Below are 24,335 nucleotides of genomic sequence, written 5' to 3' on the forward strand. Positions count from 1 at the left end.
GCAAATGTCTAGCATTGTTTACCCCCTCAGACTTCTGAGTGGGTTTTTTGGTTGTTGTTGTCACCATTCAATAGTTAATTGTAAAAAGAATAAATATGGTTTCCTGGACACTCAGAAGGGGAACTGTTTGTGTGTTACCAATAACAAAGTGAGTATGTATAATTTTTTCACCTACTGGCATTAAAAGTTTTAAAACCACAGACTTCTGACAGAGGGAAATACAGAGGGAAAGCAAAGATGCTCTTTCAAGTAAGCCATGTTCTCATGAAGCTGCATTTGATGCCGAGTATACTGGGAAACTTTCCAGGTCTCAGCTCTCTATACAACAGAGTGGTGTGTGTCTCTGTAATGCTGAGAAGAGAATGCAATTAGCCAAATCTCCCAGGGACCTCCATTGTTTATCTTGTGCAGTCTTATTCATTATTTAAAAAGACAACAGAACACTTCCTCCCATTGAGCTACGATATACAAGCCCCAGGGCTGTGCTGCAGATGAAGTGCTTTTTATCATATTGGGGAATTTCTATGGGACTAGTAGAAGAAGAAGGGGACAGAACATGCAAGCTTTCAGATGCAGACAGCCCTTTTTTGGTGCTATGTAGGGACATAGGTGCTGGCTGTAGGATTCTGGGAGCTATAGTCCCAATTTTTCCTAGATCTGTGTCTGATAGATGAACTTGGATAATGATAGACGAACTTCCCAAAATGGCGCCTCACAATGTATTGGACTACAACTTGCTGGGAGGCCACATGAATAACTGAAAATAATACTAATACCCAAACTGGCTGGAAGTCTACTTCAGGTTCTCAAAAATGGGTATTCTTGATGGTAAAATGGTACAGGGAGGCTATGAAAACCCATTTTAAAAGTAAGTAGTTACATCTGGAGATTCTAGGAACAGCAATTCATTCTCTCTCTTTTTTTTTTTGTCCAGACAAAGGTCAGACAGGGGGTTCTGGAGGAGTTGAAAGTGACAAAAGTATCCTTGGAGCCACTTTGCCCTTCCCAGGACTATAAACATGCTGGCTGGGAGCTGTAGTGCAATAAGAAATGGCTGGCTAGGCTTACAATTGTGTAACCATTTCCGTGACTGTGATACTATTGTCATAATCATAAATGCCCCTGAAACCCATGTTAAAATTCAGTCAGCTGTCCCGAATAACTGAGTTCTGTGGATGGAACTAAAGAACTGTTTCCTGCTGTTTCCTGCCTGGATTGTGTAAGCAGGCTGTTCCAAATCTCAAATAAAAACCAGGTAACCAGATGAGCTGAGATAAGATTTTCTATCTCATCTCTTCTGTAATGAAGCAATTTGGGTTGTGTGTTTGTTAAGATGAAAATTTTAAGTTCTTGTTAATGTTTTAGTTATCCTTTTTCTTCAAGCCTTGTTAATTTTTAAATTATGGCTAACTCTGAAGTGGGATCTGTGATCAAATGGAATAGTCATGGTGGAGAGGGCTTGTCTTTAAAGAAGAGCATGTATAGCAAATTATGTTCATAGTAGGTCTATTTTAGAACAGATGTGAGCTGCTTAGAGATTCTCACACAAGCACAGCTAACTAGTAAGTATAGGTCTGAAGTGGATCCTTTTAAATTGCTACTCTGGGGAGGATGGAGTACTTTTTAAATGCTTAAGGAAACAGTTTGCATGAATAAGATGGGTGTACCCTGTTAACAGATGTTGCAATATTATCCACATTTATAGTCTGAAACATAAGGAAATTAAGAAAAAATATTTTCCACATGGCAGATCATTAGAATCCTAAAAGTGCTTATTACTATTATCCATAGCTGTATATGAATACATATGAACCTGTATGACCAGCATTCCCAGGATGACTGACAAAAAAGTTAAAAATAGAAATACTATATTGCAAAACACTGGTGCCTTGTGAAATGACATGTTGTGGAATGTAGTTCTTCAGAATACTTGTGTTCATAGGTATCCTAAAGCATGCATTTCACCACACATATTTGGTAGGATTCATGCTGAAAGTCAAAATCAACATTCAGAATCAACATTCACCACAGATTGCACCGAGTCAAGCTATAGCAGTAGTATTATGATTAACAGACAAAATAAATTTATAAGGTCTACCATTTTAACAAGGATACTTTCACAGAGATTACAGCAAGGATGCTGGTGATCAGCCAATGTGTTTCTCATGGAACAATGGTGTTGTTTCTGCAAAATAATTCAAAGCATCAAGATTACCAGCAGAACCTTTCCTTCCCACATAGATGGATGAATTGTCTTTCTTCCAAAGGTCTCAAGATAGTATGTAGTGGGATGGGGAACAGTGGGTGCTGAAATCATCTGAAGACCTCACCTGGAGACTCAATAATGCCAGGGGATAGTCTGTATCCTGACACCATTATGCCCCTATCCAAAAGCACTGGTTGGAAGGTCATTCTGTGTGTCCTTTCACTATCTGGGGAATGCCTGCACCAAGTGGAGGCAGATCTTCAACTGAAGCACTGCTGGAGGAGAACTTTTGCTGGTATTGATGACAGCAGGCTTGATGTTCCTTCATCTTCTACTGACAAGAAAGTTAAGGAGAGGCAAAGTGGATTCAACTAGCATCAGGAATGTAAAGAATAAATGATGTCAAAAATTGTTCTATACATCAACTTGAAAAAAAATTGTCAACTTCAGTCAGATTATTCATATTTGAAGGGGTTTTTTGTGGAAATGTGATTTTGCACAGAAAATATTGGGGATTTGGAGAGTTTTACAAAATACACTTCCCTTTTTGGCAAACATATTTTTGTACAAAAGAAATTCACAGAAAAAAAAATGTCCAAGAGCAAAAAAGAAAAATGATGTCAAAATGCACAAAACTCTTGTCATCTTGCCAACTTTAGAAATTCTCCATTTTAGCATGTGAGAACAAAATAATTGAAGATGTACATCCCTTGCTAACACTTTAGGGAGCAGGTTGAGTCCCAGTTTAAAGACTCAGTTATTGCTGTGAAGTGTCAACTCATTATATAATCAGGTTGACTCCTATTTCATCTTCCAAAATTGGGAAGGCAAAGGAGGAATGAAGCAGATCCATCCAGCATTTTAAGAAGTCAGCTCTGCCCTGAAGATTTTACAGGACTACATTTTTTAAACCTTCTTACGCATTAGCAACTACAGTTGTGCTGAAGTGCATGATCTTTATTTCAGGAGTGGGGGTTGGAATGAGAAAAGTGTTGAGGATAATTACACAATTATTTTCCAGAAAACCCTATTTATTGGTCTGGCTTATCATTATGATCTATTAGAGGAGCAGCAGACAGTTTCATTTCCCATGCCCTTTCATTATTAAAGTCAACAAACAAAATGTAAAAAACGAAATAATAAAAAAATGAAGTGATGCCAGAATGCAGTCAACAGTCCAGCAAATCTGCAGTGACTTGAACAATGCCCCAAAGGAAGTTATATTATGTCACAATGTTAAAGAGTTCTCCAAGAAGCATCGAGGCAGCCTTCTATTCTTTTTGGGTAGCAACCTTGACAACAAACAAATTTTCCAATTTATAAATGGAGTTCTCAATTTATAAACTTTCCAATTTATTTTTGAAACTAGCAAAAGTCAGAATTCTACAGCTACAACAACAGTTTAAAAATCAGCCAATTTAACAGATGCTAAGAATTAAGGAGGAATTGAAAGGGCTGTACTGTGAGCTTTCTACATGATGTACTGCCTTTTTTTTTTTTTTTTGCAGGGCTATTCGATATTGACAAGTGAAGAAAACTCATGTGTCAAACAGCTGAAAAAGATTGTGATTTATCTGTGGTCATGGCTAGACTAAGCTAGATGACTAATTTAGCTTCTATCCATTCCACCGGATTCACACCTGGTCCACATATAGATGAAATGGCAGAAAGTAATAAAATGGACTATCCCAGTTCAGACTCCAAGTGGGTAGATGGAGCACATTTTTAAAGTGACCCTAGGTGCATCTACATTGTATAAAAAAGACAGTTTGACACCAATTTAACTGTCATAGTTCCATCCTACAGAATCCTGAGATTTACAGTTTTGTGAGGCACCAGCACTCTTTGGCATAGAATGCTAAAGATGTTGTAAAACTACAAATCTCAGGATTCAATAGGATGGTGCTACAGCACTTAAAATAGTGCCAAACTCATTATTTCTCCAGTCTAGATGAATCTCTATACTAGATATTGTAAGTTCCCACAAACGGAAAGAGGTTGGACTTTCCTACCAATGTGATAATTTTTCTACTTGGAGGGAGCTTTTTTAAAAATTGAAAAATGGTATTCCCCATCTGTTGTGAGAAGTGGCACCATTCATTCTGCCACCTCATTTGCCATTTTGTTCTACTGCAGTTGACCCAAACTAGAGCCTTTGAAATGCTACATTTTGGGGAATATAACTCATATGCTGGCTGAGAAATTCTGAGATTTATAGCAAAAGATGTTTTTCCCCAAGCTCTGGTAAGAAATGTTGGAAGCTGAAATAGAAAAAACAAATGTCTCCCACCCCCAGAAAGTATAATTTTAATTTACATAACTGACAATTTGTTGCCCCTTAAGGGATGCATTTTCTGCCTGAAGAAACTGTTTTGTACTGTCAGGCAACGGACTCCACCCTGACAAAGTGGCTTATGACAAATAACATGGCGCTGTCACTATAATTCTGGACAAGCCCTTTGGCTTGACGGTACTATGTACTAGGGGAAAACTTCAGATTGCCCGGGGACACAGGAAGTTGCTTTATACTGAGTCATACCACTGATACACTTAGCTCAGTAGTAGTACTGCCTACCCTGAGTGGCAGCTGTACTCTACATGGAAAATCTGAGGACTGGACTTTGAAGCTTTTGCATCATTCACAACAACTTTTTGTGGATTTCTTTCCACAGAAGTTATGTTTTTCACACTGTGCCTGCATTTTCTAGCACATATTCTTTTTGCTGATGCTTTAACAGTTGCTTTATTATTATTTCAATCTATTTTTTCAGACCATAGGAAACAATGTTTGGTGTCAAAATACCCATCTTGCAGTGACAGCCTTCCTTCCTTTTTTTTTTTCATCCAAAAGGCATTGTGGCAATTTTTATTTTGACATTTCAGTGTGGAGGCATCTTGTTTTCAGGATCTTTTTGACATCTTCATATTGCTGTTTTCCAGTTCAGTATGGTATGGTTTAAATTTTCATACTGCCCCTTTTTGTGTGCTCCATGTTGATTGTAAAAGATATCAAAAAATATATAACTAAACCCTAGCATTCCTTTCTGTACACTGATATTAGCAAAACTCAAATGACAATCAATTCTTTCTGTTTGACAAAGGCTGTAGAACGTTGAATTAATATTTGCTTTAGAAAGATTACATGGATTCCTTATATCCAATGGCCACTAAAACGTCTATTTAGTGGCTGGATAAAATGACACATTTTCCAAGATTAAAAATTAGTAGAAGCTGTTTTCAATCAGCTAGGTGTATGCTGTAGTTTTCAAAAGCCCAGAAAAGATGTAGAATGTAGCACTAGACCTGGAAGTTTTTAAAGCAAAATCTTGATGTCTGAAGTGAAATAAATTATACCCCCCCAAAAAGCACAGCACACATATGTGTTGGCATTGCTCCACATGTTACAGAATCCAGCCTTGCTCATAACAGAATGTTGGCTAGCTTGGCACAGAATTTTGGTTTTGTTTTCTTTATAAAATGTTAAGTCAAGCAATCTTAACCATAACCTGTGCATCACATTTTTGGGAATAGCTGAAAAGGCTTTAAAAATAACAAAAGTGAATTATTATTTTGCAAACCTGTTTATTCAAACAGGTTTGCAAAATAATAATTCACTTTTGTTATTTTTAGATTGCTATACTGGAAAGGATTGTACATGCTTATTTCTTAATCCTCATTTCTAAAATTTGGGAAAAGTGTTATTGTTGTTGTATTTGTTGTTGCTGTTTAACTACAACTCCCAGGTTTTCCCCAGAAGACCACAAATTATTTCCCACTCTAAGAGACAAGAACTCAGTATACTGTGCAGTGATTCTGATCAGTTGGTCCTTAACACCCTTCTATTATTCTGTTGTATTCAAAATCAGAGTGATGAAGTTGTAAGGAGGATTTCCTTCCTGCTTCTGATATTGAGGTACTATATTGCAAAGAAAGAACCACTTTAAAGGAGGAGAGATTATTCCAAATTAACACCAGGAACAAGGGCAGAATACTGTGTATATATTGTAAAACGGTTTTTCTCTATATATATTATCCCATGTTCAACCTTCTTTTAGCTGGCATGGCTAAACACCTAGCTTAATCTTTTTTTTAAAAAAAAATGGTCATGAAGGAGTTTGAAGGAATCAGATCATTCCAGCAGAATCAGAAAAGATTTTGGGTGTGAGATTAGTTTTTTCCTCTTCACAATCGTCTATATTTCTTTTCACTAGCAAGGCAAGTGAGAGGGGGAATAGACACCATTTTGAAAATCTCTATCCATGTTCTTTTGGGAGTCTCACATACTTTTTTTTTCTCCCCCTCCCCTGCTTTCCACTTTGTTTCTTACATCTTGACCCTCTTTCCCAACACCCCTGTTTGTCACTGTTGTCGTATCCTGACTTCTAGAGCTCTCCATCAGCCTTCTTGCAGTGATAGTTATTGTTTGTGGACTGGCCCTGGTGGCAGTTTTTCTCTTTCTCTTTTGGAAGCTGTGCTGGGTGCCCTGGAGAAACAAGACCATCTCAACTAATATCCCTGACTCCCAGTACGCAGCAGAACACAACAAAGAGACCATGGCTGACAAGTTAAAGGATACAGGGACTCTTGGCTTCTTAGAGGCAGCTGTGAAGATCAGTCACACATCCCCAGATATTCCAGCTGAAGTACAGATGTCCATGAAAGACCATCTCATGAGGCGCACACGGATACAAAGACAAACAACAGAGCCTGCATCATCGACCAGGTGAGTGCTGAATTATCCTTGAATTTCTATCTGTTCATGTCATTTTTACAGGAAAGTGATAAAAATCGAGGAAGTTCTTCACAAAGATCACAGAGATTAGTAGTCACTTTCCTGCCCTGCCCTACTTTCCTGGGCTACTTTTGCTTCTTAGTCCCCATCTATTCTTCAGATGTAGATGTAACTCCAGCAACTAAGGTAGACATATAATGCATAGTGAATGCTCAAATGTTTATATCTATATTTTGCTCTATAGGTTATTTCTGCTCTTTATCTCTTTACCTTCTGTTGCTGGCAAGAAATGTGTACCAATCAAGCACTTCAAGATAAATTAGATATGTTTTTATAGCTGTAATGGAGAGCTAAAGAGACACACCGGTCAGGAGATTAGACAATATTTTCATTGTGTCTGTTAAACAAGAACAGAAGAGCAACAGGAATCTCCTGACTCCACCTAGATACAATTAGGTCCACTGTGTAATGATCGTATCCACCTGCAGTAATGGGATAATTTATTTCAAATAAAACATGAACATAATCCATCTGAATGTCACTCAAGGGATGTCACTGTTTTCAAATAGTATAGAGTTACTTCAGTTCTGGATTAAGATGGAATGCATTCCATTGTAGGCTTGTGCTATGCATTTATTTCTCCACCAGGTATGAAGAAACACAGTGAGAGGAACAAAATATAAAAGCAACTAGTAGTTGACATGACTTCCAGGTTTCCTGAGTGCTATAATTTTCTTATTGGTTTTTTTAGCTTGAATTTGTGGACTTCTAGCCAAAATCTTATGATTAGTCTGAAAAGAGAAGGGGGAGCTATAGAAATGGCAATTATTCAGGAACAGATTACCAGAGACATAACTGGATTGTTATACTAAAAAACTAGTACATGCAGGTTGTTGTTGTTGTTGTTGTTGTTGTTGTTGTTGTGTCCCTTCAAATCATTTCTGATTTATAACAACCTGAAGGCAACTTTATCACAAGATTTTCTTGGCAAAATTTGTTCAGAAATGGTTTGCTTTTGCCTTCTTCTGAGGTTGACCGAATGTGATTTGCCCAAAGTCACCCAGTGGGTTTCCATGGCTGACTAGAGATGCACATCCTGACCTCTCAGGGTCCTAGTGCAATACTCAAACCACTATACCACATTGTCTCTCACATACATGTTTTTTTAAAATTAAAATTAAAAACTTCACTACTTGGAAATTAGTTTATCTTTTACTTGTTAGACAAAATTATGACAATGTTGTCAACTTTTTCATTATTTCATAAAAGTAATGGTATCATATCTTTGTTACTACAAAAAGCAATACATTGCAGTTAATATCATTACTTGTAAAGTGTTACTTTCAAGTTCTGGAGAATGAAGTGCTATTTACATGCTTAATGGTAGTTCTAACTGTCCAGTGTAATGCTCTGGAGGTACTGTATAAGGTATGTTTCATGCTGTCATACCTGGAGTTTCGATCAATAATTCCACCATGAAATCATTTTTTAAAAAAGCAAATAGCATTGAGAAGGCAGTTGGAACTGTTTTAGAGAGGATCTATGAAGAACAACAAATAAAATATTTCCTGAAGAAATTAGAGATTAAATATATTGGTCTTGCTTTCTGCTTTTCAACTGTTTGATAAGGGCTTTGAAAGACAGGATGAGATTCACATACACCATTTTCTTAATGCAAATTAAATTAACATGATCGAGTTCCTGCCAAGTTACAAGAGGTATGAAGCAGGATTCCCAAAGAGCTATTTACTGAGAAAGTTTGTGGCATTGTGAAAATTAGCATCAATACTGGAATCCTATAATCTAGGAAATTTCCTAATATTATTTCCCTCATTTTTCATTGTTATACATGGTGTATATTGTTAGATATAAAGGTAGATTCATTGCTATGAGCAATAAGTTATTTTTTGTCTATTATACTCATTCATCCCAGTCAGTGAGAGCACCATATAACTCCTAACATTTATTCTCATAAGGCAAAGCAGAATTTTGACATTCAATGATAATGGCTGTGACTAGATTTTTTCACACCTCTGGCTGGGATAAGTGCAATGTACATAATTTATAGCTAGCCAAATGGTCGTCTGTTTGGTCCATCATGTCGTCAAATTCTTTTTTAATCATATAGTGTTGCAAGTGAAGAATTACTATTATTAGTGTGAGAAAACTAGCCATGTTCTGGTCTGTTGCATTTTTAAAAAAATGAAGAATGCATTTATAAATTAATAAATATTAAACAGTTCTTACAATCCGAAGGAGTAGGAGCTGGTTCAAAAAATAAAGACCTCAATAAGATAGCTTTTCCGAAGATTGGTTGCCTTTGGTCTCAGAGATTTGCATCAATCCACATGCCATTGGCCCTACTAAGTGAGGCTGATCGGAGCTGTAGGACAAACATATGGTGGGCCAAAGGTCTCCTGCCCTTCCTGTAAAATGTTATCCAGGACTTACAAGGGACTTATTTCTCAATATATCTGCATACAATTGTGCAGTATTGTTCAGTAAATATGTTCATTTTTAGGGTTCCACATGAATTTTGCTGTAGTGATTTATGAGCTCTATAGAGGACTCATAACAAAGCACTCAGACAATTGTTTCACAGTGTGACAAGCATAATGCACACTTAACTCACAGTACTTTAGGGTCAATATGTTGTCACATAAACCATCTTGCAGTGAAATCAGCAGAGTCTGGAAAACTATTTTTTTTAAGTATTCAGTTACAGTTATAGGTCAAAATTCAACATCAGGAGTGTGTAGAGTTACGTGGAGTTATGTTTCTTTTACACACCCTTGTGTTCAATGGCAACTTTATGCAGTGGGTGATATGCCCAAATTTGTGTCTGAATGCACAGACACAAATGTCGAGCCACTTCTGTAGGGGAATGTATACACATGTAAGACACCAACAGGATTCTGGCTGAAGTTCTTAGCCCTCTCCCCCCCCCCCCTCCAAAAAAAATAGTTATGATTTTCTAAAGTACGTTTTTGTGTTCTTCCTGCTTCTTGGAAGTGAGTGTGTGCACATGCTGTGTGCCTTCAAGTCATTTTCAAATCATGGTGATCCTAAGGCAAACCTATCATGAGGTTTTCTTGGCAACATTTGTTCAGAAGAGGTTTACCATTATCTTCCTCTGAGGCTGAGAGAGTATAACTTGTCCAAGGTCACCCATCGGGTTTCCATGGCTGAGCTGGGAATCAAACCCTGGTCTCTAGAATCACAGTCCAACACTCAAACCACTATGCCATACTGGCTCTCTTATTCTTGGAAGCACTTAAAACAATTATTTTTAGCTGTCCTTTTTTTTAATTCACCCAAATGCAGCAGTCTGATACAGATCAAAAGCCAGTGTTTGAAACATGTAGTATACCTCTGAGACTCTGAGACAGTGGTCTGAGTGTTGGGCTACACTGGGAGACCAGGATTCAGCTATCCACTCAGCCATGGAAAACCATTCTCAGCCTCAGAGGAAGTCAGACACTCTCAGCCTCAGAGGAAGGTACAGACAAACCCCCTCTGAACAAATTCTGCAAAGAAAACCCTGTGATTCGCTTGCCATAAGTCAGAAATGACTTGAAAACACACAACAACACAACAAAATATACCCCTGCCACAACACCTACAAACACAACAACATCAAAGTATACCTTGCCATCATGTAGTAAGGCCATATTACAAGGGTGTGGCTATAAATGTAACTTCAAAAATCTTTTTTTAAAACTTTAAACTTTAAAACTTTAAAACTTTAAAAAAGAAGTGAAATTATTCCTGAATAAATTACATATACAATGTAATTTAGTTATGCCTTCTTGTTAAGGAAGAGAAATAATTAAAATTAACATCTAAGGTAGATTAATCTGCAAATTACTGTGATAAAACTGAGAAGGTTTGTAGTAGTGCAGAGATCTGGTCGTAGTCTGTCAAATCCTAAAATTTTGTCTGTCACTGTGAGCCACTTCTCCTGCAGAAGTCTGTAGCAATCCTCTTATCTTGAATATCTTCTTGATACTTTGTAAATCACTAGTGATCTCACACAAAAGGGCTGTTACACTAAACCTTTGGCTGACATACACTTCCTGGCCCTGGAGGATACACCCCCCCTCAATGCTGGTCTCTGCCAAAGGTTGCTTTGATAGTGAACCAGCTGACATACTATGCCAGTCTCCCTGTGGGACCTTGATCTTCACCAAAAGATTCAAACCCTGTTACAGTGACTTGACCTCATTGTGTCAAGCTGTCAATATGCTTGTGGCCACTTTAATTTTGTTAGGACTCAGGGAGGCAGGGAGACATATCAGTGACGTGGCAGACTGTCAGATGGAATTACAGCCTTTTGCTCTCTTTCTTGCTTATGTGGCTCAAAGCAGGAATAATTAGATAAACGGAATTGACATATCACTCACTGCACTGGCTTAGGGGGAGCTGCATCTCAGTGTTCAAGATCAGCCATTGCCTCAGGGCCACACATTCACTCAAATCTCAAATGGAGGGCTGGTACATGGGGAGGATTCATTACAATGAAAGTCAGGCTCTTTAGAGATCTGGAGACTCTGAGAATCCCCTTTCCAAGGGTCATTGACACTAATCTCTCATTTGCATCATCTTTCAGCTGATATAGGGGATAGCTTTATCTTTGTTGCACTTAGACATATGGTAAAGGAGGAAGATATACCCAGATGTCAGTCAGGGCAGGATTTGCCCAGTTAATTTTCCTGCTTTTTGACACAAAACCAGAAGAAGAGTCTTGCTGATTCAGTCTATCTCAACCAACATCTCATTTCAAATCTGATCAGTTCTGTTAAGGCAGCAAGTAAAGCATGACATCTTGTTTGCCCTCCAGTAACTAGGATTCAGGCCTAAATACCCTAAAGTCACCAAATCCCATCTGATCTTGGAAGCAGGGTCAACTCTGATTTGTACTTGAATGGGAGACCACCAATGAATTCCAGATGCTGTGAGCTATATTTCAGAGGAAGGAACTGGCAAAACCACTTTTGAGTATTTCTTGCTTAAGAAAACCCTGTGATAGTCCATAAGGTCACAATAAGTTGACAGGTGACTTGGAGGTGCACAGACACACAACTGGGATTCAGAGGCATACTGCCTCTCAACCTGAAGGTTATATCTAGCCATTGTAGTTGATTTGGCCATTGACAGAATTATCTTCAATTAATTTATCTAGTCCAGTCATCATTAGAGCTTAGAAAATATACTTTTTTGGACTATTGCTCACAGAATTCACTAGAGGGATTCAAGGATTTGTAGCAGAAAAAGGAACTTCTCGAAGTGCTAGCATTCTCTGATTTGGTGCCAGTATAACATGGGAGTCTTCGTTCAGCACACCAGAAGGGCATCAGTTTGGAGATGGCTGAGCTACCACATAAATTAATATCTTAGCCAGCACATCTTGTAGTAACTGATGCTATTATTAATTCTTGAGTGTATGAAACAATAATATTACCTTCTGTTGTTTAGTCTTTTCTTCATCATTGAAAGACTAAGTTAAAGCAGCCAACCACTTGAAGCAGGAAGCAAACCACCACTTTCCAATATTCGGGTTGTCCACACTGCTGCCATGCCCTGCAACACAGATATAGTCAACCAGTCCTGGAGATTAAGGCATCAGGCTTCGCTTTTGGAAGGGAATGTGGGCTCCATATCCTTTCTACCATAGAAGGATTAGGAAAAGAGGTTTCTATGGCTGAGTAGGAAATAGAACCTTGATCTCACAAGTCATAATCCAGTGCTCAAAACACTACACCACGTTGGCTCTCTTGAGTGTTTTCAGCTGTTTTAAATCATGTTTTTAAAAATAATACTATTATTTAATTCTTTTTTAACATTTGCAAAATAACGTTTTACCTTAATCAGTTTAAAATTGTTGTAAACCACTCATTTTGGCAGAACGGTGGAATATAAATTTAATCAATCATCCAAACCTTTATACCACATTGACTCTCCTGTACACCTGGAATTCTTTCTTTGAAATTTCTTTAGTCATTCACATCCATTAAATTTACTCACAGAAGATATTAGGAGCTTGTGAATACAAAATTGTTTCAAATTCAATTAGAAAAGTTCCTCAGGAACTCACAACTTATAGAGTAGCACTTGCTAGAACTGTGAGAAAATGTGACTGCAATACAGTCTTCAACCCACAGTTTGGAAATGTTTAATTTTTTTTTTTGTACTATACCTCCCAGAACTCACCAGCTAACATGGCTACTGACCATGTTGTCTGGAGAATTCTGAAAGTTGTAGTCCATAAACCTGTGTAAACTAGGCATTCACTGGGAATTGTGATGCAACAGGAAAATAAATATGTGGCCTTTTTGCTGAGTGTGTTTTTTCTCTTCCCTTTTTATTTATAAAATATGGACAGTGTGGAGGAACTCCCATCCCAATGGCTGGGAAGGGAAATGGGTTGAGAAATGATGGGGAAATTTTTAGAATTACTTTCTCCTATATTCGGTTTTTAGAATCCTCCAGTACTCTGTGTTCTGAATATGAAGAAACCTGTGAAATTGTTTTAAAATGAAGTGAAAGGAAATTTTGTGCCATCTGCATGTCCAAGTTCAATGAGTAGAGCTATTCCTGGCACAGAGAGTACTACAGTGGATCTTTGTTATCCGCTGGGGTTTGGTTCCAAGATCCCCCGTGGATAACAAAATATGTGTATGCTCAAGTCCCATTAAATATAATGACATAGAAAAATGGTGTCCCTTATAAAAAATGGAAAATCAAGGTTTGATATTTGAAATTTATACTTTTTTTGAACATTTTCAAACCGTGTATGCTTGAATCCGTATATAAAAAAATCCATGTATAAGAAGGGCCAACTGAAGAAGGGTGGATTTGGTGCTGAATTGGCCATACATCATCCAGACAGTTTACACCAGAATGGGGGATTGTGCCCTGCATCGTCCCGACTTATCTCTATGAGGACAGGGGAAGGACATGTTATTTGGCCTGTGCAGACATAGCCTATGACATTAATAGCATGTAAACTTCTCTCTCCCACAGTGGTTTTAAAACTGGGTAATAGGTGAGTGTTTTACCACATGGAGATGCATAAACAACCTTCTCCATCATTTCAAAATTATCTTTTGGGAATCATTTTATTTGTGCAGTTATTATGTGCCTTCAAGTCAACTCAGAATTATGACAACCCTATTGTAGCAATTTTCTTGGCAAAATTTATTCATGAGGTTTGTCATTGCCCTCTTCTTAGGCTTTAGAGACTTGCCCAAGGTTACCTAGTGGGTTTCTATGGCTGAGTAGGGATTTAATCACTGGTCTCCCAACATCCTAGACAAACCACTACATCATGCCTGCTCTTATCTTTTTGTATATCTGATCTATATCTGTGCAGTCGTTCCTCCATTTTCACGGGCTTCAAGTCCTTGGTCTCAGTCCTTCCTGGACCGGCAAGCAGGGAGGGTTGAAATGGTGCATGCAGCTGCAGCTCTTGCACACAGCCATACGCAGGAGTGCACAGCCATTCAAGCCAATGGGGATTGGATATCTGTGAATTTCCATTGGGTGGGGGGGGGGGGTTCCAGAATGGATCCCCCATGAAAATGGAGGGATGACTGTATATATTTTCTTCTCTCTCTCTCTCTCTTTCTCTTTCTGCTTGTGTGTGCTTCCCTTTCATTCCCTTTCAACATACCACAAAACACACCAGGAGAGTCTATAGCCATTCATGAAGGACACCAGAAAGATTCACAAAAGGAATAATCAGAATTTCCCCTTGCAGGAAAGTCATCCCACTCCTTCGCTGCAGGTTATCTGACAGGAAAAAGCCAGGAGTAAAAGGCATACTCCTGGCATAATTGTGCAATCACACTGAAGATTTTCAGATGATGTCATGCTCATCCAGGACTTATCCCATGAAGATCCAGCAACAAACAATTCATGGGAAAGTCCTGAGAATGGTTTAGTTGCAGGAGAATTCCCGAATCTTCATGGGAGAAGTCTTGGATGAGCACGATTGTCTGAAAATCTTCAACGCGATTGTGCAATTATGATAGGAGTATGCCTTCTACTCCCAGCTTTTTTCCCTCATCTGATAATTTCCATGGTGTTTGAGTTTGTACAATGAGCAGGCACATTACAGCCATGGAGGGCAGGCCCACTGTAGGATTGGGAACAAAAGGCATTCTGGTTCCCTAGCAAAACAGATTGTACAAACTTTATAATAATAAAATATAATATATAATAATAAAAGTTTTATTTATATTGCCCCGCCTCTCCCTTCAGATCGAGGCAGGTTTACAACTTGCTAAAACCATAAATACAATCATAAAATGCAATACCGTAAAATACAATACTTAAAATACAATCACAATCCAGGAACAGTAAAAATTCAAAACATGGTACAGTGGTCAATTACAGGGAATCAATCTGACAGATAACAAGGTGTCTTAATCAGGATCAGGGGGGTATGCCTGCTGGAAGAGCTTTATAAAGAGAGGAGGAGGAAAATGGTTTTGAATTTATTGATTGAGCAGTAATTTGAATCTGATGAGTTCCTTGCATTCATGATCATCAAATTTCCTCTTTCATTGCAAGCAATTGAACTTACAGATGATCAGTTTCTAGCTAGGAAGCTCTAATATAAGTTTATGGTAGCCTCCCAAACTGCAGGAATAGCTCCAGACTCCCCAGGAGATATTTGATGGGAAGCACTCCATCCAGGAGGTGTTATTCTCAGTAGCTGTTGGAAGCACTCTAGCCTGGGTAGTATGTGACATATTTTGCATGCAAGAACTCCCCAGCCCAGTCTCTGGAATTTATACTAAGGTGCTAGTCTCTGTGATAGGGCCGGGAAAGATCTCTATTTAAAAGCCTGGAGTCTCGTTGCAAGTCAATATAGACAATGGGTAGGCAAGTAACATCCTGCACATATACTATAGCTCCTGTAATCCCTGATATTTGGTCTTGATGGATGGGGATTATAAAAACTGTATTCAGAAAGAAGGATTCTTGAGTGTCTGTGCCTGGTGTAGTCTGTACTTTCCTCAGAATAAACAAAGGAATTAAGGAATGGTGGCAAGTGATGCCCCAGGGTTTTGATCCTGTGAATGCTGATTCTACTACAACACTGCATTCCCATCTGTAAACCATATTTGATTAATGCAAGACTCTAAAAAAGCAGTATGTTCCATCACATTATCCTCTATATCTCAAACTGAGCCAAGGGTTCAGAAAAGAGAGAAGGCCACCTGCTACCATATAAGACACTCTCCTCTTCTTATCTCTTGCAGGCACATTTCTTTCAAGAGGCACCTTCCCAGGCAGATGCATGTTTCCAGCATGGACTATGGCACAGAACTACCACTTGCAGCAGAGCAGCCAACTTGTATTGGCCGAATCAAACCAGAGCTATATAAACAGAAATCTGTAGACTCCGAAGATCCAAAGAAAGAAGCAGAAAAAACTTGTGGGAAAATAAATTTTGCTTTGAAATATGACTATGAGAATGAAACCCTGATTGTGCGGATCGTCAAGGCTTTTGACTTGCCTGCCAAGGATCTCTGTGGAAGTTCGGACCCTTATGTCAAGATCTACCTCTTGCCAGACAGGAAGCGCAAGTTCCAAACACGTGTACATAGGAAAACTCTCAACCCCACCTTTGATGAGTCCTTTCAATTTCCTGTGCCATACGAGGAGTTGACTGACAGGAAGCTCCATCTTAGTGTCTTTGACTTCGACAGGTTTTCCCGGCATGACATGATCGGGGAGGTGATCTTAGAGAACCTCTTTGAGGCTTCAGATCTTTCTCGCGAAACCTCCATTTGGAAGGATATTCAATATGCCACAACTGTGAGTATCTGCTGTTGTCATTCGTTTGTAGAAAGAAATGCAGACTATTGCTGTGAATAGCCTGAATCACATGAATGCCATGACTCCATCCATAGCCCATGTTAGACAATGAAGTGAGACATTTGGTATAAATAGAGTATTAGGTCCTCTTCTTTTGGAGGTTTTCACTGCACTCCCAATTCTTTTATTAGTCCTTTTAGGCTAGTCAGGAGGCCCCAGTTTGTCAGGGAGAGGTCCAGTTAACTTTTTTTGTGAAGGTGTTAACATGGCACTGCCAAAATCTCTCAAAGTCTTTCACTCCTTTTCATTGTGTGCCACCACTGATGTGATGGTGAGTCTCATTCATCCAACTAATTTTCTCGGATGGCAGCACAATGTTCTTTTTATCCAATTACTGTCACCAATATGTGATGGCCAGCTCCCTAGCTGTCACCAAATTGCACAATGAGACCCTTGAACTTGGATCCCTCGCTTGAGTGACTCCCACACCTTTCCTTTACCTCTGGGCCACTCTGAAGGATGATAGGACACTCACTATTTTGAGTGGTCTGAGCAATAAAAGTATTATTAACCCCTGGTAGCGCTTAGCTTATAGTTTCTTAAAATACCTCAAGTGACCACACATTGAACCAAAACAAAAGAAAACTTTATTCACTCAATAGTAGGTTACAGTATCTCTCTTCTGGTGGATTCAGAGTTGATACAGTGTTCATGTGCTTAAACAGCTACAGTTTCACCTATGACTTTTGACTAGACTCTGAACTTTAAAACTTAATTGCTACTTTATGCCTTTTCCCCTCAGGGTCTAATAAAATTCTAACTCAGAACTCTGTCTCTAACTGATCCTTATCCAATTCCCTATCTACTTCCCCACTCCTAATACTCAGCCTATTTATACTTGCTCCTAGGAGTAGACCCCACCTTTTCTTGGCTATGCTCCCATTTGCTGTTGCCAGGCTCACTTTGATTGAATGTTGCCAATTCTCCAATCTGCCTTTTCTCCACACTTATATCATCTCATCAGATACTTTTAAAATGTCGGGGTTTCTCTCTTCTTCTCCCACATTCCTCCTTTGCCCTCATCTTACTTCACTTGCTGAGTTCAAAGTGCAAAAGTTATTTGCACTCTGTTAACTCAGCAAGCTGTAAAGGAGAGGAAATGGTGGAATCTTGCTCTTCCCAGTAGGTTCAAGCAAAAACAATCTGCCACAGCCTCTCCTAGCTTGTGTGCGCCTTCTCATTACTACTGTATATACTCACGTATAAGTCTAGAAACTTTAGTAAAAAAAATGACCCCAAAAACCTAGGTCGACTCATCCATGGGTCAATGTAAATAGTACACTTTAAATTTTATTCAGAAGGGAACCATCCCCTGGTGAAAGGCAAGAGAGCAATTTGTCTTGAAAGCACTGTCCTCCCTTTACTTTCTCTTCCATCCAAGCGTTGAGCCATAACGGTTATGCCTGTCATAATTTTGTAGGTTCATTGGCATGATTTTCCTTTGCTTCATAATTTAGATCCTTTGTTGTATGTCCCTAAGTTTTACCCTCGACTTAGCCAAAGGGTCAAAATCCATAATTTTGCCGCCAAAATCTGCCCTCGATTGATACATGAGGTCGACTTATAGTCGAGTATATAAGGTAATTTTTCTCATCTTTGATGTTGCTTGGCCAAATATGCCCAATTTTCATCTGTGAAATATTGGAGGGGATATGAGATCCACTCATTCTCGGGCTGAGTAACTTTGTGTGTGTGTGTGTGTGTGTGTGTGTTCAAGTCATAGGGCTTACTTAGGCAAGAAATATTCAGAAGTGGTTTTGCCACTTCTCTGCATTTCTATCACTTTTTGCTGATTATTTCACTTATTGCTGATTATTTTATATATTGGGGGGGATGTTCCCCCCCCTGTAAACACCCCTGAAAACAACATTTTTGACAATTAATCTATTTTTTAAATGAGAGACATTATCTGATTTTTGTCCTGTCATTTAAAAATTGTAGGGATTGAGGGGGCTTGGGGTTGGTTTAGAGCCACATGCAGTTTATACAGCCTCACCTTTGCTACTCCTGATATTTATGTTTCTCTCTCTCTCTCTCTTTCTTTCTTTTCTTTCTTTCTTTCCTTTTTGATTGGCAAGCTGCCAACCCCATCAGTGCCCCTTTAGCTTCTGTCTGTCCTCTGTAATAACATCATAATCATTCATGTTATAATGCAACCTGCATTTTATGAAATGATAATGTGTTTTATGATAATGCAACCTAGGTTGATAATTCAAGGCAAGTTATTTAGAACTAGCTTCTGTCACACTGTAAAGCAACAGGATGAAGGTAGTTTCCTATAAGACCTTTTTATAACTCAGTTCTGTGAGGAAGCCTAGGCTAGGATGTTTTACAAGGTCCAGGCCCTATCACATGGCCTCTATTGCTCTTGCAATGATTTTAGTATTTTCCCCAATTCCCTTGTTGTTTGGAGGTGAAGCACTGGCTAACCTCCTCCTTTGTAGTCCTTACATTCCAGGTTTCAGGAACCAAGAGGATGTCTACATGTGCCATTTGCAGCACTTTCCCCCATATTCACATCACCTAGTCCAGACCATATAAAGCCAAAGGCCTGATTCAACTGTGGACTGTATACAGGTAGGAAAAGCAGCCCCAAAGCAAATCTGGGCCATCCTTGCTTTAAAGCAAATTTAAAAGAGTTACCATTTGCTCCAGATCATCCAAGAAAATCTAGAGCACTCCAGTGCCTGCTGCTGCTGCTGCTGCTGCTGCTGCTGCTGCTGCTGCTGCTGCAAATCATTCCTCTGAGATCACAATGAAGCACCCAGCCAAGTCATTGATGTTGGGCACCTTTTTCTGGCTCATATGGAGCAATTTACTCCACCAACGGTGATAGCAAACAGCACACTGTGTAGACAGCTGACAAGTATTGCTCCAGAACATGCAGGTAACAAGAGGAAGTCAGGGCATTTTTAAGGGTCAAAATACTCTGGGGTCAACCCAGAATATTCTGGCCACTGTAGACCTGCCCCATGGAACTTTTAAATTCTGATCACCCTCACCCCAATCCACATGCACACAAAGGTTCAGATAACCATCTCAGGCTGCTTTTTAAGATATCATAAAAAGGTAGGCAATTAATTATTGGTTGTTTAATTTATTTCTGTAGTATTTTTATTGCTGGTGGTCAAGGAGTTAGGGGAGAAGTGATAACAAGTTCTTCTAATTCACGAAGCAGAATAACTGTTCCAGCTCCTGTGTACATGGATTAGACAATGCCACTGTGATGGAATATGTACTTCTCAAAATATCTTGAGTCAGACCTGATTAAGAAGCATTATTGCTATTGTCCAATATGCAAGGGGCTAGGAATTCTTTGGAAAACTGCGCACAGAAGTGAGAACAAGGGTAATAAAGTTGGGGCAATTCTGAGCTTGGACATTTTCTTTTTCAATCTATAATTCCCAGAATCCCTTGACCTGAGAAATTATTGAAGCTGGAGTAATAGAAAGGAACTTTACTAAGATCTCACTGCAGCAAGGATTATGGTTGTATTTCAAAAACCCTGGATTTTAAGGAAAGCTGAAAACGCATATGTTCCATGCAGCTATTACATATATTGCTATATTTTTAAAAAAACGCTGAAGCTGCTAGAATCTGTATTATCACCTGCTATTTTTGAATTCCTCGTTACTATTAAAATCCCCAGTTTCCCCTGGGGATAGTAAGAAAATGACAGTTGAAACAGGCCACTCTTTAAAAAGAATGGTCCCCTCTTTCCCATATAAATTTGATTTGCTGATCCAGCCATTCACATTTGTCTTTCAAAGTAGATTGGACTGGATCTACACACTCTTTCATAATACACAGTTATGGCACTATGATTCAATTTTAGCTGCCATGTCTCCATCCTAGCATTTGTAGTTTGGTGAGACACTAGAGTTTTCAGGCTGAGAATTCTAAATATTCCTTCCTAAAATGCAAATCCCAGGATTCATGGAAATATAGTGTGAAAGGGCCCCAGAATGTATACCTAGATTAGTTTCACTGAAATCAATGGCATTTAAGTTAGTATTTATGCATGATTACATGTATGATATATGACCACATTTAGACCTAATCATTCCCTTTCAAGAATCTTTTCTTCACACCCATGCACTGTGCTAGGCCTGCACCAAGACAAAATAGCATCCATGAACTGAATATGTGATCTGTGTTTCAACTCGGACTATTGAATATTGATTCTTGAATGCATCTTGTGTATTTGTAGATACATTTCAGATGAGAGAAAACCTCACCTCTTTTGTGAGAGAACCCAGTCCTAGAAGCGCAAGGTCCTACTTCTCTCTCTCCAGAATAAAAAAGGACAAGATGTGGGTTTAGGGCCACAGAAGAAAAGCCAGGCTGGACCAAACTGACATTCCCTCTAATCCAGCATTCAATTCACACAGTGGCCAACCAGAGAAGTCCGTGAGCAGGGCAGGACTGCAATAGCTCCCTCCCCTCCCTTAAGTACCTGGTATTCAGAGGAATATTGTCTCACTAGTCACATTAATCCCAGATTGTGGGCAGATGTTTTGGCAGAGATGTTCGTTTCAGGTGTTCGAAGATATGTGTTTGCCATAGCACATGACTTAGCTTGCATGTGTATATTGCATCTAGTAGGCTTTCCTTTGTGACTGGTTATTGGAAGATAGTCATGGTTGTAATTTGTAAGTCTGATTGCTGAGACACACATTTCTGAAGAAATCTTATGGTGAGAAGGTAAATGGATTAATCTGGGGAAAAGGCATTCCCCTTTTGTGTTTAATTTGTTCTTGATACTGCAAGTAATATATAGCCATCATGATCTCTAGGGTCTGGTACTCTTACCTTCGATGGAAAGTTTCTAGACACCTTTTAAAGCTGTCCAAGTTGGTGGTCATCACTATATGATGTGGTTCTGAGTTCCCAAACTCATTGGGCCTTTAACTCTTCCCTTCTTTAGCAAACACCTTCCTCCTTCTGAAGTAATGATGAAAGGCCCCTGAAGCTGCTGTTAACAATACAAAACAACAAGTCTAACATCATGTCTAGTGTGACCTTTGCTATATGCCAGCACTAGCTGATATGAATAGATAGTGGCTGGTTCAGAGGTAAATATGGCCCAATTGATTTGCTTGGCAAGTGCTGAGGAAATTTTAAAAATGCTGATTCAGTTTTTCCACATTTTATTCACAATCCTTGTGAGGTTAAACTCTTCTTCCATTGCTTTCATGTTCCCTACCTTTCTAGTACTCCATGGAATTATCTGTTGCTCTGGAATCCCATTGCTACTGTTGCATGTCAGCCATTACCGTGAAATAGATTGCTTTCTCCACTTTAATAAGACCATTTGATTTCCCTGTACCCTCCCTAGCTTTCTCTATCTAAAGTACGTAATGTCCCAAGAGGGACTTCATCAGCTCACTTTGTAGTCTGACTCTTGAGAGTTATTTCAATAGTGGGTGTTTTTTCAATGTGATCTTTCCTATCACATCTTCTTTAGAAGAGTTTGAGTAAATTTCCTTTAAATGAAGAGTTGCAGAATTTACCAAATTGATTTTCCCTGTTGAAGTGCCAAGCCTGTGAAATACCTTGGCTGGAGCTTCAAGGCAGCTGCCTGGGAAAAGTTTTAATACTTTGGGTAGAAACACATTATTATGGTATGAACGGAGAGAGGGAGGTATATAGACTGGTACTGAGCATGTAATTAATCTCAGAAGGGCCATTGCCTGAAGGATTTTTCTTACTTCCTGGCCTCTGAACCTTCCACACTATACTTACCCTTAGAAGTGTCTCTGTTGTCGCTAGACTCGGAGAGCACGGTCTCATTATTCCTATGTAAAACTCTCTATTTATCATTCTAACAGCATAACTGTCGCATAGGTTTGCAAACACTTCTGTAATGTTGTAGCGATTGCTAACTGCCCAGGAAACAGTAGGATCCATAACAGATGCTGTTAATTTGACCAACCCAGTTTGTTTCAAGAAGCTCTCCTAATCAACATCATAAATATGCATTAAGTCTTAGTCAGACCTCACCCAAGGATACTCATGCTTGCTCCTAATGAAGTTCTTAATCACTCGCCCTTAGAACATGGTTGACAATAAAGTTAAATCTTTTTTTTTGTAGCAGTGTTCAAAGATGTTGCTCTTAGCAAAAAGATATAAAATGCCAATGGGGTGATTAAGGCTATATATGGAAAATAGTTTGTTTATTTCATAGAGTTTAAGATGGTTTGAAAGAAAAACCACTGCTTCTGCCCTGTGCTCTCATCCTGTCTCTGCTTCTGATTCAAAGGTGAGGAATGTCAGATATTAGACTGCAAGTCAGCCACCTCCAGAATGGATTATTATTATGGGAGTCAATGGCTGACATCCTTTGGTTAGTCCCAAGACTAGTCCCATTCAATCAATTGCTGAAAAGTAAGTGACCACATAGATAAATTCCATTGATTCAATGAGCTTCCTCTAGTAAGGATTAACAATAGGATTTAGGCCAATATCTGGTGATGAATTTCCTACACTAATCTAATTAATAGGCTTCCCCCAACCATTTCTTCTTCCTCTGCATTGACATGCAAAGCATTTACTAATAGGCACTTCGATTGCTGTTTCCATTCTGTGAATTTCCATTTAACTGTCATTTTGAAAAGTCGTTATGGAGCAGAAATCAGCATCTGCAAATATAAGGCAAGAGTTTCTTGGGGAGCAAGATACTGTGAACAGATCAAACATTCCTTTGTTAGAACTGTGCCTAGTACAAGCACATGTACAAGTATTACTTATATCTATAGTACTTTCATGAATCAAACATCTGGAAATATCATAGCTGTGCTCAAAAATGCAAATTACAAAGCAGAAAGTACACTCTTGACTAGAAGACCACCTTCTAATCTGTAATATCCAAGGCCTTCTGCTAGACGGATCACCAGCCTTTGCATTCTGAATAATGTATGGGAGGTATAAATCCCCACTGTCTGAATGAGTAAATGCTACTGGAATAAAAGGCAGATCCTATCCTCTGCTAAGGAGTTTATCACATGGGAGGAATTTCTCTTAATTTCGAATGAAAAGAAAGTGGGGCCAGAAACATTCACGTGAATTCGCTAGTTCAGTGAATTTACGTGAATTCGAATTGCATTCAAACTGACTTCCCATTGCCTGAAAATAGCTTGCCATTGCCTGAAATTGCGTGTGATCACCTCTCATGCAATAACGTGAAACCCCATGATTGCATTTGGACTGACTTCCCATTGTCCAAAATTGCGTGTGGTAGTCTATCATGCAATAACGTTAAACCCGATGATTGTGTTTGGATTTCCATTGGATTATACTTCCAATTTCCCTTGTCTGATAACGTCGTAAATCAGACTTACACCTCTTTTCACTGTTATTTACGTACATGGAATTGACAATAAATCCTATGTGTGAAGTGACATTCATCAGAACCCATTAACATTACACATACCCTAATAAATTCTTACCCCATTCCCTTATTAGTGCTAATGTATCATTGCCTTAAGCACAATTCAAGACAATCAGGAA

The 24,335-nt window shown here is 38.9% G+C and overlaps 1 protein-coding gene across 1 annotated transcript in view; it reads left to right on the plus strand.

Annotated features, from left to right (window-relative positions):
- Positions 1-24,335, plus strand: part of LOC149315887 (synaptotagmin-6-like) — a 197,234-nt gene that overhangs the window by 95,240 nt on the left and 77,659 nt on the right. The window contains exons 2-3 of the mRNA XM_089514367.1: positions 6,593-6,929; positions 16,208-16,766. Coding sequence (XP_089370493.1) covers positions 6,593-6,929; positions 16,208-16,766 — 896 coding nt within the window. The remainder of the gene's footprint in view (positions 1-6,592; positions 6,930-16,207; positions 16,767-24,335) is intronic.

This window comes from Sceloporus occidentalis, unplaced genomic scaffold (genome assembly GCF_023333645.1).
Source record: "Sceloporus occidentalis isolate IW3139 unplaced genomic scaffold, rSceOcc1.0.p SCAF_3, whole genome shotgun sequence".
Classification (NCBI taxonomy): Eukaryota; Metazoa; Chordata; class Lepidosauria; order Squamata; family Phrynosomatidae; genus Sceloporus; species Sceloporus occidentalis.